General features: G+C 44.0%; 1 protein-coding gene across 6 annotated transcripts in view; it reads left to right on the top strand.

Annotated features, from left to right (window-relative positions):
• The window catches only part of LOC115192316 (receptor-type tyrosine-protein phosphatase F-like), a 435,047-nt gene that overhangs the window by 278,033 nt on the left and 143,850 nt on the right, over positions 1-13,164 (top strand). For all 6 annotated transcript variants that reach the window (XM_029750668.1, XM_029750671.1, XM_029750670.1 and 3 more), the window contains exon 5: positions 9,570-9,758. In XM_029750668.1, the coding sequence (XP_029606528.1) occupies positions 9,570-9,758 (189 nt within the window). The remainder of the gene's footprint in view (positions 1-9,569; positions 9,759-13,164) is intronic.

Here is a 13,164-nt window from a genome sequence, read left to right as displayed (position 1 = left end):
AACCTGAGTCCACCTGTGGTAAATTCAGTTGATTTGACATGATTTGGAAAGGCACACACCGAGCTCCGAGACAGGATTGTGTAGTGGTACAGATCTGGGGAAGGGTACCAAAAAGAACACCAAGAACACAGTGGCCTTCATCATTCTTAAATGGAAGAAGTTTGGAACCACCAAGACTCTTCCTACAGCTGGCCATCTGGCCAAACTGAGCAATCGGTGGGGAGAAGGGCCTTGGTCAAAGAGGTGACCAAGAACCCGATGGTCACTCTGTCAGAGCTCTAGAGTTCCTCTGTGGAGACGGGAGAACCTTCCAGAAGGACAACAATCTCTGCAGCACTCCACCAATCAGGCCCGATGGAAGCTACTCCTCAGTAAAAGGAACATGACAGCCTGCTTGGAGATCGCCAAAAGGCACCTAAAGACTCTCAGACCATGAGAAACAAGATTCTCTGGTCTGATGAAACCAAGATTGAACTCTTTGGCATGAATGCCAAGCGTCATGTCTGGAGAAAACCTGCCACCATCCCTACGGTGAAGCATGGTGGTGACAGCATCATGCTGTGGGGTTGTTTTTCAGCGGCAGGGACTGGGAGACTAGTCAGGATCGAGGCAAAGATGAACGGAGCAAAGTACAGAGAGAGATCCTGAGAGAAAACCTGCTCCAGAGCGCTCAGGACCTCAGACGGAGGCAAAGGTTCACCTTCCAACAGGAGAACTACCCTAAGCACACAGCCAAGACAACGCAAGAGTGGCTTCAGGACAAGTCTCTAAATGTCTTTGAGTTGCCCAGCCAGTGCCTGGACTTGAACCCGATCAAACATCTGTGGAGAGACCTGAAAATAGCTGTGCTGCAACACTCCCCATCCAATCTGACAGAGCTTGAGAGGATCTGCAGAGAAGAATCGGAGAAACTCCCCAAATACAGGTGTGCCCCGTTTGTAGCGTTATACCCAAGAAGACTTGATGCTGTAATTGCTGCCAAATATGTTTCAACAAAGTACTGAGTAAAGTGTCTGAATACTTATGTAAATGTGACATTTCAACAAACATTTCTAAAAACCTGTTTTTGCTTTGTCATTATGGGTATTGTGTGTAGATTGACTAGGGGGAAAAAACTATGTAATCAATTTTAGAATAAGGCTGTAACGTAACAGAATTTGGAAAAAGTCAAGGGGTCTGAATACTTTCCGAAGACACTGTACACTAGGAAGTTTTGATTGTAACACGCCATGTGCTGAATCCCAATAATTATTTTGTACTGTGTACCTGTAGCTCTGTGTGTCTCTACCACTCTCCACCTCAAACCTCCGTCCAAATCTCTCCTACCTCCCCATCCTCTTGTCCCCCCCGGCCTGTCTTCATCTGGGCTGATCGTGTTTCTGTGTGCTCTTGACGAAACAGGCTGGTGCATTACAAGAGGAATGTGTGGCAGTAACCTGTGCCAAACACCTTGTCACAGCAGCATTGTAGAGAACAATAGTCTCAGTGTGGAGAGGCTCTCTCTGCTCCTCTCTCGCAACATGCCCTGAGCATCACACGTTTCAACCACCAGCCATTACACTGAGGTCAGACTCTGGCTGTGTCTGAAATGGCATCCTTTTCCCTAATAGTGCATTTGGTTTGGTCAGAAAAAGTAGTACACAATCTAGTGAATAGGGTACCATTTCAAACGAAGCTTCTCTTTCTCAGAGAGACCAACCAACCAGGCCTCACCTGACTATGGGTCATGGTACAGTGACAAGGGTGGAATTGTCTGGTAGTTTGGGAAGTGTTGCTGATGTGGCATGTTCGGGATGGCAAAGTAGTATCTGTATGACAATGATTCATCACTGTAGCTAAGTTATGTGTAGTCACAGACAGTAGAAGTGGACTGGGTGTTCTATTGCAGTCCATGACTGTTCTACACAATACATTTATGCTGCTCTTATACTAACATTAACCCATTCCATTAAATATTGTTTACCATATTAGCAAGGAAGTAGCAAACCTACACAAGCTACTGGGGAATCCACACCCGCCAGTTTTTCTTTTTCTTCCACCCCAGTAGCCGGACGCCGCTTTGGTCTGGTGGAAGTGTCGCCGCCGTGTCGGCTCTCCACAGCCGACTGGCCGGTGCTCAGCAGGGTACCATCCCCGAAGGGGTCTCCCCCTTCCCTGGAGAACGAAGCTGTTCTCGACCCAACCAATCAGCCATGGAGATATGTCACTCGCCGTGGAAGTTGAAGTAAGCGTCCTCTGGCAACGGGGGTCTCCTTAGAGATGTTGAGCCCGACCTGGCACAGACCAGAAACGGCTTTGCCACCCTGGATCCAGAGGTTCCAGCACCTTCTTCATTTGGGGCTTCCCATTCAAGATCGGATCCGGAGGTACCTGCGTCTTTATCCTCTGTCCTGTCTCCCTCTCCAGTGGCTTCTACCTCGGGTTCAGATCCTCAGAGCTCCCACCCTCATCAGACTGTGAGGCTGCCATTTAACATCGCCAGCTGTCATCATAGGCAGCTCTATCGTGAGAAACATCTCGGTTCACAAGGCAAAAACCCTGTGCTACCCAGGAGCACGAGTACAGTACATCACAAGGCTGCTTCCGACTGTTCTAAGACAGATGCCGGGAGCTGACACTGCCATTGTCCATCAGGAGGGCTAGCTCGGAACATCTGAAAGTGGATTTTAAAGAACTGATTTTAGCATTTAAAAGACTCCAAAAAACGGCCAATCATTTCAGGTCCAGTACCATCGTTGGGCCGTGGGTGTGAAAGATTCAGCAGGCTACTGGCATTACACATGTGGCTAAAATATTATTGTAGCTCTGCTGGAGTCACTTGTAGAGATAACTTTGACACCTTCTGGAAACAGAAGATACTCTACAAGAGTGACAGAGTCCATCCAAATCATCTTGGCTCCTGGACTTTGTCCACGCATTTCAAGGCTGCGTTGAAACAATGACTTATCAATGACCCAAGACCAGCTCAGTTAATCCCTACCATTGTGACAATGAGTCGTCATAATGCTGCATCCAATGTACATTATTCTAGGGGTGTTGGCAGACACAATGTACAGTAAGTAGCTTATTTTATGTCCCCTTAATTGCCCTGAATACCTCTGTTGTATGCAGTAATCATGGGCCTATGAACCAGAGTTACACTGTTAGCACTGAGGCGGTGTGCCATAGTAGGAAGACCACTCAGCTCCAATACAAATAACATGAGTAAGTCTACTTCTGATAAGCTTCCCAGTAAAGCATTAAAAACAATCATGCAACCCAGAAAAGTGCTACAAATAGCCATATTAACATATGTAGCCTAAGAAACAAGGTCCATGAAGTCAATAACGTGCTTGTAAGAGATGACATTCATATTCTGACTATCTCTGAAACTCACTTAGATAAAACCTTTGATGATACAGTGGTAGCAATACATGGTTAGAACATTTACAGAAAAGACAGAAATGCCAACGGGAGTGGTGTTGCGGTCTATATAAAGAACCACGTTCATGTAAAGCTTAGAGACGATCTAATGTTAAATTCTGTTGAAGTAATATTACTACAGGTTCATCTGCCTCACCTAAAGCTCATTATTGTGGGAAGCTGCTATAGACCTCCAAGTGTTAACAGTCAGTATCTGGATAATATGTGTGAAATGCTTGATAATGTATGTGATATCAACAGAGAAGTATATTTTCTGGGTGATTTAAATATTGACTGGCTCTCATCAAGCTGTCCACTCAAGAAAAATCTTCAAACTGTAACCAGTGCCTGCAACCTGGTTCAGGTTGTCAGTCAATCTACCAGGGATTTACAAACAGCACAGGAATGAAATCATCAACACGTATTGATCACATCTTTACTAATCCTGCTGAAATTTGATTTAAAGCAGTATCCAAATCCATAACATAATAGCCATATCTAGGAAAACTAACGTTCCAAAGGCTGGGCCTAATATAGTGTATAAGAGGTCATACAATACGTTTTGTAGTGATTCAAATGTTGAATATGTAAAGAATATTTGCTGGTCTGTGGTGTGTAATGAGGAGCAACCAGACGCTGCACATGACACATTTCTGAAATTGCTTATTCCAGTTACTAATAAGCACGCACTCATTAAGAAAATGACTGTGAAAACGGTTAAATCCCCTTGAATTGATGAGGAATTGAAGAATTTTATGGTTGAGAGGGATGTTAGGCAAATAAGTCTGGCAGCCCTACTGATTGGCAAATGTATTGCAAATTAAGAAATCATGTGACTAAGCAAAATAAAATGAAAATAAACTATACTATGAAACAAAGATAAACTACATAAAGAATGATAGAAAAAGCTTTGGAGCACCTTAAATTACATTTTGGGGAAAAAAAGCCAACTCGGCTCCATCATTCATTGAATCAGATGGCTCATTTATCACAAAATTCATTGATATTGCCAACTACTTTAATGACTTTTTCATTGGCAAGATAAGCAAACTTAGAGCTGACATGCCAGCAACAAATGCTGACACTACACATCCAAGTATATCAGACCAAATTATGAAAGACAAGAATTGTACTTTTGAATTCCGTAAAGTCAGTGTGGAACAGGTGAAACAATTATTGTTGTCCATCAACAATGATAAGCCACCGGGGTCTGACAATCTGGATGGAAAATAACTGAGGATAATAGCGGACGATATTGCCACTCCTATTTCCCACATCTTCAAGTTAAGCCTACTAGAAAGTGTGTGCCCTCATGCCTGGAGGGAAGCTAAAGTAATTCAGCTACCCAAGAATAGTAAAGCCCCCTTTGCTGGCTCAAATAGCCGACCAATCAGCCTGTTACCAACCCTTAGTAAACTTCTGGAAAAAATGGTGTTTGACCAGATACAATGCAATTTCACAGGAAACAAATTGACAACAGACTTTCAGCACGCTTATAGGCAAGGACACTTAACAAGCACAGCATTTGCATAAATTATTGATTATTGACTGAGAGAAATTGATGATAATATTATTGTGGGGGCTGTCTTGTTAGACTTCAGTGCAACTTTTGACATTAATGATCATAGTCTGCTGCTGGAATAATGTACACTACTGTTCAAAAGTTTGGGGTCTCTTAGAAATGTCCTTGTTTTTTAAAGAAAATCACATTTTTTGTCCATTAAAATAACATTAAATTGATCAAAAATACAGTGTAGACATTGTTAGTGTTGTAAATGACTATTGTAGCTGGAAATGGCAGATTTGTTTCTGGAATATCTACATAGGCGTACAGAGGCCCATTATCAGCAACCATCACTACTGTGTTCCAATGGCACGTTGTGTTAGCTAATCCAAGTTTATAACTTTAAAAGGCTAATTGATCATTAGAAAACCCTTTTGCAATTATGTTAGCACAGCTGAACACTGTGGTGCTGATTAAAGAAGCAATAAAACTGGCCTTAAGACTAGTTGAGAATCTGGAGCATGAGCATTTGTGGGTTCGATTACAGGCTCAAAATGATCTTTCTTCTAAAACTTGTCAGTCTATTCTTATTCTGAGGAATGAAGGCTATTCCATGCAATAAATTGCCAAGAAACAGAAGATCTCGTACAACGCTGTGTACTACTCCCTTCACAGAACAGCGCAAACTGGCTCTACCCAGAATGGAAAGAGGAGTGGGAGGCACCGATGCACAACTGAGCAAGAGGACAAGTACATTAGAGTGTCTAGATTGAGAAACAGACGCCTCAGAAATCCTCAACTGGCAGCTTCATTAAGTACTATCCGCAAAACACCAATCTCAATGTCAACAGTGAAGAGGCGACTCCAGGATGCTGGCCTTCTGTCATTCTGCCCCTGAAGAAGGCAGTTTAACCCACTGTTCCTAGGCTGTCATTGTAAATAAGAATTTGTTCTTAACTGACTTGCCTAGTTAAATAAAATAAAAAATATGGATCAGCGATGGCTGAGTGTCATAGGCAAGATGCAATAGATGGCATAAAATACAGTATATGAGATGAGTAATGTAAGATATGTAAACATTATTAAAGTTGCATTATTTAAAGTGACTACTGATCCATTTATCAAAGCCCCATATACTACCCACTGCTGCGACCTGTATGCTCTCGTTGGCTGGCCCTCGCTTCATATTCGTCGCCAAACCCACTGGCTCCAGGTCATCTATTAGTCTTTGCTAGGTAAAGCCCCACCTTATCTCAGCTCACTGGTCACCATAGCAGCACCCACCTGTAGCACACACCCCAGCAGGTATATTTCACAGGTCACCCCCAAAGCCAATTCCTCTGTGGATGCCTTTCCTTCCAGTTCTCTGCTGCCAATGACTGGAACAAACTGCAAAAATCACTGAAGCTGGAGACTCATATCTCCCTGACTAACTTTAAGCACCAGCTGTCAGAGCAGCTCACAGATCACTGCACCTGTACATAGCCCATCTGTAAATAGCCCATCCAACTACCTCATCCCCATACTGTTATATACTGCTTTGCTTTATCTTGGCCAGGTCGCAGTTGTAAATGAGAACTTGTTCTCAACTAGCCTACCTGGTTAAATAAAGGTGAAAAAAATATAAAAAATAAAAGTGGCCAATGATTTGAGTCTGCATGTAGCAACAGCCTCTCTGTGTTAGTGATGGCTTTTTAACATTCTGATGGCCTTGAGATAGAAGCTGTTTTTCAGTCCCAGCTTTGATGCACATGTATTGACCTCACCTTCTGGATGGTAGAGGGGTGAACAGGCAGTGGCTTGGGTGGTTGTTGTCCTTGATGATCTTTTTGACCTTCCTGTGACATCGGGTGCTGTAGGTGTCCTGGAGGGAAGGTAGTTTGCCCCCGGTGATGCGTTGTGCAGACCACACCACCCTCTGGAGAGGCTTGCAGTTGATGGCAGTGCAGTTGCCATACCAGGCGGTAATACAGCCCGACAGGATGCTCTCAGTTGTGCATCTGTAAAAGTTTGTGAAGGTTTTAGTTGACAAGCCAAATTTCTTCAGCCTCCTGAGGTGGAAGAGGCGCTGTTGCGCCTTCTTCACCACACTGTCTGTGTGAGTGGACCATTTCATTTTGTACGTGATGTGTATGCCGAGGAACTAAAAACTTTACACCGTCTCCACTACTGTCCCGTTGATGTGGATAGGGGGGTGCTCCCTCTGCTGTTTCCTGAAGTCCACGATCATCTCCTTTGTTTTGTTGATGTTGAGTAAGAGGTTGTTTTCCTGACACCACACTCCGAGTGCCCTCACCTCCTCCCTGTAGTCTGTCTCGTCGTTATTAATAATCAAGCCCACTACTGTTGTGTCGTCTGCAAACTTTATGATTGAGTTGGAGGCATGCATGGCCACGCAGTGATGGGTGAACAGGGAGTACAGGAGGGGGCTGAGTACGCACCCTTGTGGGTCCTCAGTGTTGAGGATCAGCGAAGTGTAGATGATGTTTCCTACAGATCGCAAAGGCGACAGTCAGTATTCCCTTAAGACCGCGACAGTAAAGGAACCTATGGGATTAGTTGCTGAACAATGCGGGGCATGTGAATTACTTTTTTCTCTCCCAGGTATGGTATGGGAGCAGAGAGAGAGATGGTCAGACAGCAAGAATGGGATTTGACACAGTTTAAATAATTTGTAATGGCATTCTAAGAAGGCTGCGTTACCCTCTCTCCTCCCTCTCCTCCATATTGATAAAGACCAGGGCACATCCCCAGCTCCCCTTGGGGTACTATTACAGTATGCCATCTCTTAGTGAGACACTGAAAAGACAAAGGCTTCCTCGGGGCAAATGGTTCCTCACAGAACTTCAAGGCGTCCTTGCCAGTCGACAATTAACTTCTTTCAAAGTGGGTATAGAGACGACAACTCATGGAGCTCCAGCTCTTATTGTGTGAGGGGGGAGAGAACAGGCAGTTCTTACCTAAGTCAGAGCCTCAGAGCCCAGGGAGGAGCAACACTGATAGTCTACAGTAGGTGTTTCCCAGTGACAATCAGCAAGACAGTCTGCCAACCTGCCAGCCAGCCAGCTAACCTCTTTCTTCAGTCCCCTGATTCATATGACAGGTGTTTCCCATAGCCAGCCAGCCCCTCTTCAGAGTCCTCAGGGTTCATTTGTCTCTTTCTCTCCATGGGATCCCACCTCCCTTTCACAGCCAGTCTCTTTATTAGAGGGTTTCCCAGTGTCTCTCTGAACTCTTCTTTACTCTTCTGAGCCAGACGTTTGCATCATTGTGTGCATCCCAAATTAACCAAAAATAACCCATAGGTTTCTGGCCAAAGGTAGGGCACTATAAAGGGAATAGGGTGCCATTGGAGACACAATTATTGTCCTTTCACTCTTGAGGTTTTCTTCTCTGATTCAGAGGGGTTGGGTTAAATGCAGAAGACACATTAAATGCATTCAGTTGTCCAACTGACTAGGTATCCCCTTTCCCTTCCCTTTCCCATTCTGTTTCTTTACAGGACTAATAGACACCCTCATCCTAAGAAATTACCCCCTCTTTTACACTACCTGCTATTGACTTCCCCTCTGTAGTACCTGGTATTGACAGAATCACAGCGTCACCATTGTTCACACTGCCTCAGGTTACTGTCATACAAGGGTAACGACAGGTAGTGGCATGCGTCCCCAAATGGTACCCCATTCCCTTTATAGTGCACTACTTTTGACCAGGTATCACACAGTTCTGGCCAAAAGTACTGCACTACATAGGAGATAGGGTGTGATTTGGGACACATCCCCTTGCTCATCAATATGGGCTTGGCTTGGCTGCTGTCTGTCACGGTTGCCGATGTCTTTTGCAATGTCACTGATCCATCAAGCGTTCAAGTTACTGTACTCTAGCGTGTCCCATTGAAGCCTGTTAATTACTGTAACAGAAAGCTTAACAGTAAGCTTCTGCATCAGTTATTTCAAGGTCCTTCCAATTTATTTCCTTCAGAGCTTTCCTTTTCTAGAGTACCTGGAGATGGGGTGTATTTCCTCTTTTCACACACAAGGGAGAAGAAGGGAAGCATGGAAAGGGATTTTAGGCATTGATTGTATTACGTTTTTATGCAGAATTTGGCAGAGGCTGGCATTTGACCACACTTATCCTTCCAGATGATCATACCTGGGAAAGCAGGGGACCCTCTCTATCTGAATGCAATTCATCCAGAGTGAAATTGCGTCTCGCACTCCGGCCTCACTCTCCACAGATCCATGACGAGAAATTCCATAGGTGGATTAGTCACGCCTTGGCCTAGCGATATTTACATTGGGGTTGTATTTCACAGTGTTTTAAAGGCAACCACCTCACTGCAGCTCAAGGCTGTGGGATGAACAGGCCAATCACAGAGGAGAGCACAGACCATGACTGATGGGGTGGTCTCACATATCAAGATGTGAAGGAAAGAAGTCACAGGCTGTGTGTGTGCGTGTGTGCGTGTGCATATGTGTGTGAGAGAGAGAATGCATTTAATGGATGACTGGTGCCTTCGTTCAGTGTTTCTCAACTTTTCTATACCAGGCACTACCAGCAAGCTATGTTCACTCATGTCAGGGTCCTCTTACATTAAAACTATCATTATATTATATACAGTATATCATGTACACTAACCACCACTCTCTCTCTGTGTCTCCAGAGGACCAGATTCCCCATGGGTTCCCCACCATAGATATGGGACCCCAGCTGAAGGTAGTAGAGCGGACCCGTACGGCCACCATGCTGTGTGCTGCCAGTGGCAACCCCGACCCAGAGATCTCCTGGTTCAAGGACTTCCTCCCTGTAGATATCAACAGCAGCAACGGAAGAATCAAACAGCTCCGCTCAGGTACAGAGTCTCCGCATGGTCCCCACACACTGTACATATTCCTGAGAAACACACACACACACACGCGCAGTATTTTGCACCATGTCAAACACACCCAATAAAATCACTGAAATTCAATATATATTCCAATGCTGTGTTGAACAATGATGAGAATATACATATACTTGTGTAGAATGTATTTTTTTTATTTAAAATGTAATTGCCAAATCACTCCTTAAAGTTGTGAATAAACGTTTTTCTACTTTAATTGAACCGCAAACAGCTCTGTAATTCCCTCAGTGGCTCCTGAAAGGGATTGCTGCTGCTGTTCTGTGCCTGTGGTGCCTTCAGAACCAGATGCAGGCAGCCATTCGTCTTAACATTATAACAAACCACAAGGCTCAGTACAACTCAGAAAGGTGGCCTGTTTCCAAGCACTTATTTAGTCAGTAAGGCAGGCGCAGCAAAGCTGTCCGGCTGTGCACGTCATACCTTTGTACTATAGGCATATACCCTCCCTACAGTCAGTCTTGAGGGGGAAAAAGTTCACGAAAATGTTGGAGTCTGGGTCCCTACTCCCTAAACCCTTAGCGTCAATGCAACCTCCAAAAGCATTCCAGATAGGCATCATCTCTTGAACCCCAGCCCTGGCAGCATAGAATATAATATAGAAACAGAGGTATAATTGAAGTGTTTCACCTCTGGCTCCTATCCACAGACACAGAGAGAGGAAAGGCTGAGAGAAGCTGTAGGATATCCCTGGTCTGCATTGTAAATGGCACCTTATCACCTGTATAGAGCTCTATAGGGCTCCGGTCAAAAGCAGTGCACTATAAAGCGATATAAAGAGAATAGGATGCCATTTGGGACACAGGCTATGTGTAGCTTTGAAGCCCGTGGAAGCTGGAGGATTTCCCCAGGCAGGCTTCAGCTGCAGAGGCCTCAGGTGAAGACAGATCCTCCCGCCATGATGTATTATTAACATGACAGCACTGCAATTTTCTTCAATTTGGTTCATAGCGCTGGCTTGCCTTCCTCGTCACACATCGGCTGCATCCTAACTGTAACCTTATTCCCATCATAGTGCACTACTTTTGACCAGAGCCCTGGGTTCTGGTCAAAAGTAGGGCACTGTGTAGGGAAAAGTGTACCATTTGGGATGCATTATAATCCCACTGCAGTCAAGCACAAATGTGCATGTCTCTTTTTTCTCTTCTTTTTTAAGTGCTGCCCGTTCGCTAAATGTCTGTCAGAGGTCAACTTGACATTCAAGCAATTTATTTGTTCCAATACAATTCATTACGCGCTCGTGAGATTACATTTGCTCATAAATTAGTATCCCTATTATAGGACCTTTTATCCATCAAGGAATGCTAATAGCCAAAATTTTCCATTTGAGACCTTTGAACTCTGGTAGCAAATGAAAGACAAGTCAGTATGTGTCCTTTGCGTCAAATTAAGCTCAGAGCTCTATCCCACCTCTACTAAGCTGCATCCCAAATGGCATGCTATTCCCTACATAGGGTGACATTTGGGATGCAACCTTAAACATGTTATTGTCTCCCGGTAATTACCGATAGGCTTGTCCAAACCAGGAAGTCTGGCCCATGACATCGATCAACACTGTTTACAATGCAGGCCACACAAAAAGCAAACAGACACTCATCCTGACACTCCTCCGCTGCTGTCCTGGGGATCTGATAGGGAGGAAGAGAGGTGTGGGAGAGGAGTAGGAGTGGAAGAGGAGGAGGATTAGGGTCTCCAGAAGTGGCTAAACCTCTATCCTTTCCGGTAAATACTCCTGGAGTAGCAGGTGTACAAGGCTACGGTTCTGTGTGTGGAGTAGTCACTCAAACTCTTCTGGGTCCTCCTGACTCACCAGGGTTGGATCCCAAATGTCACCCTTTCCTCTTTATGGTGCACCTCATTCCCTTTATAGTGCAATACTTTTGAAAGGGGCTTTATTCAAATGTAGTACACTATATAGGAAATAGAGGGTCATTTGGGACACAGCCTAGGTGATTGGTGATTCTCTCCACTGCAGCCTGCTAGTAACATAATTAGCTGAGTTATATTATGCCATCCTTGAATTATTATGAATATGTATATGGATAATGATGACATGATAAAATGTGTTAAATATATACAGTCATAATATTATGTCCTTGTGAAGGCAGAGCATGGACTAATTAAATCCACGGTAATAGGTTATTGTTGTGCATTAACCCCAATGTATTTCTTCAACATATAGGAAAATGAATACCTGCCTACTGTATCCAGGATATTGCGAAAACATAATGAAGCACTATTATTTTTCACAATTTACCTAGTACCTGCTACACTGAAGTCTGTCATGGACAAAGCATGTGATATTCATACTGAACTAAAACCAACCAGGGCTCAGTATATGGAGGCTGTATGTCTGTCCTGGCAGGTCTCAGCGTAGACCCAGTCCTCTTTAAGCTGCTGATGACCTCATCAACATGGGACACACAGCTTTTAGGGGGCTCTCCGTCCTCTTCTCTCAACCCCTCTCCTCCACCTCTATGCTCCTGTTTAATGAGTGGATACTGGTTTGGATTTACTATCCAGATCGTGTGTATCTGTATAGTAACCAAACCGACTACTCCAACGTTTGTCGCATATGACTAAATATGCCCAAATGACCCCGTACTAACAACTACAGGAATAATCAATGAAATCAAACAATATATTATTTGTGAAGACAAAATATGCAGCTAATTAGTTAGAGGGTGATCCACAAAAAAAGGATAATTGATAAAAATGTATTTTATATGGCCTGTTCAATACACGTTTAAACGTGATTTTAAGGGCTATAACTTAGTCATATTGAGATGTATCGGTGTGCAATTAACACTGCACTCACCTAAGACTTTCTCTCACAATGCAGCAGCAATATCACAACTTAGGCTACTGTATTCCAGGGCACAGGTTTCTTAGTATTACATCAGATACTGTTGTAGCCTGTGTTTGTGTTAACCTCATTACAACAGGAAGCTGAACAGCCCAGATTAGTTAACCTGTCTAGAGTTAGTCTGTAGACATTATCAGAATGTCTTAGGTAACATCCAGAAACAGGCCTGTTTTGGGTGAACAGCGGATCACTATTCAAGGTTGATGTTGATGGCCAGGTGTTAACACAAACAAGCAGGTGGGGAGAATAAGTAGCTTTGCAATCATAGCAGACTGGCAGCTCAGTAGCACAAATAGCCAGGTGTATAGCATAAACAATTATGGGGAGAACACAAATATCCAGGTGTACACAACATAAAGAGTCAGGATTATAGCACACAGCAGGCAAGTGCAGAGCAGAAGTAGTCGGGTATTCAGAAAATAGGCAGTCAGTACTAGGATATTACGAAATAAGTACTGGTTACAGATAACCGGCTTAGTCAGAGTCACCACT

This window comes from Salmo trutta, chromosome 4, assembly GCF_901001165.1.
Source record: "Salmo trutta chromosome 4, fSalTru1.1, whole genome shotgun sequence".
Taxonomy (NCBI): domain Eukaryota; kingdom Metazoa; phylum Chordata; class Actinopteri; order Salmoniformes; family Salmonidae; genus Salmo; species Salmo trutta.
Note: the sequence above shows the minus strand (reverse complement) of the source record. Positions and strands in the feature narration are given on the sequence as shown.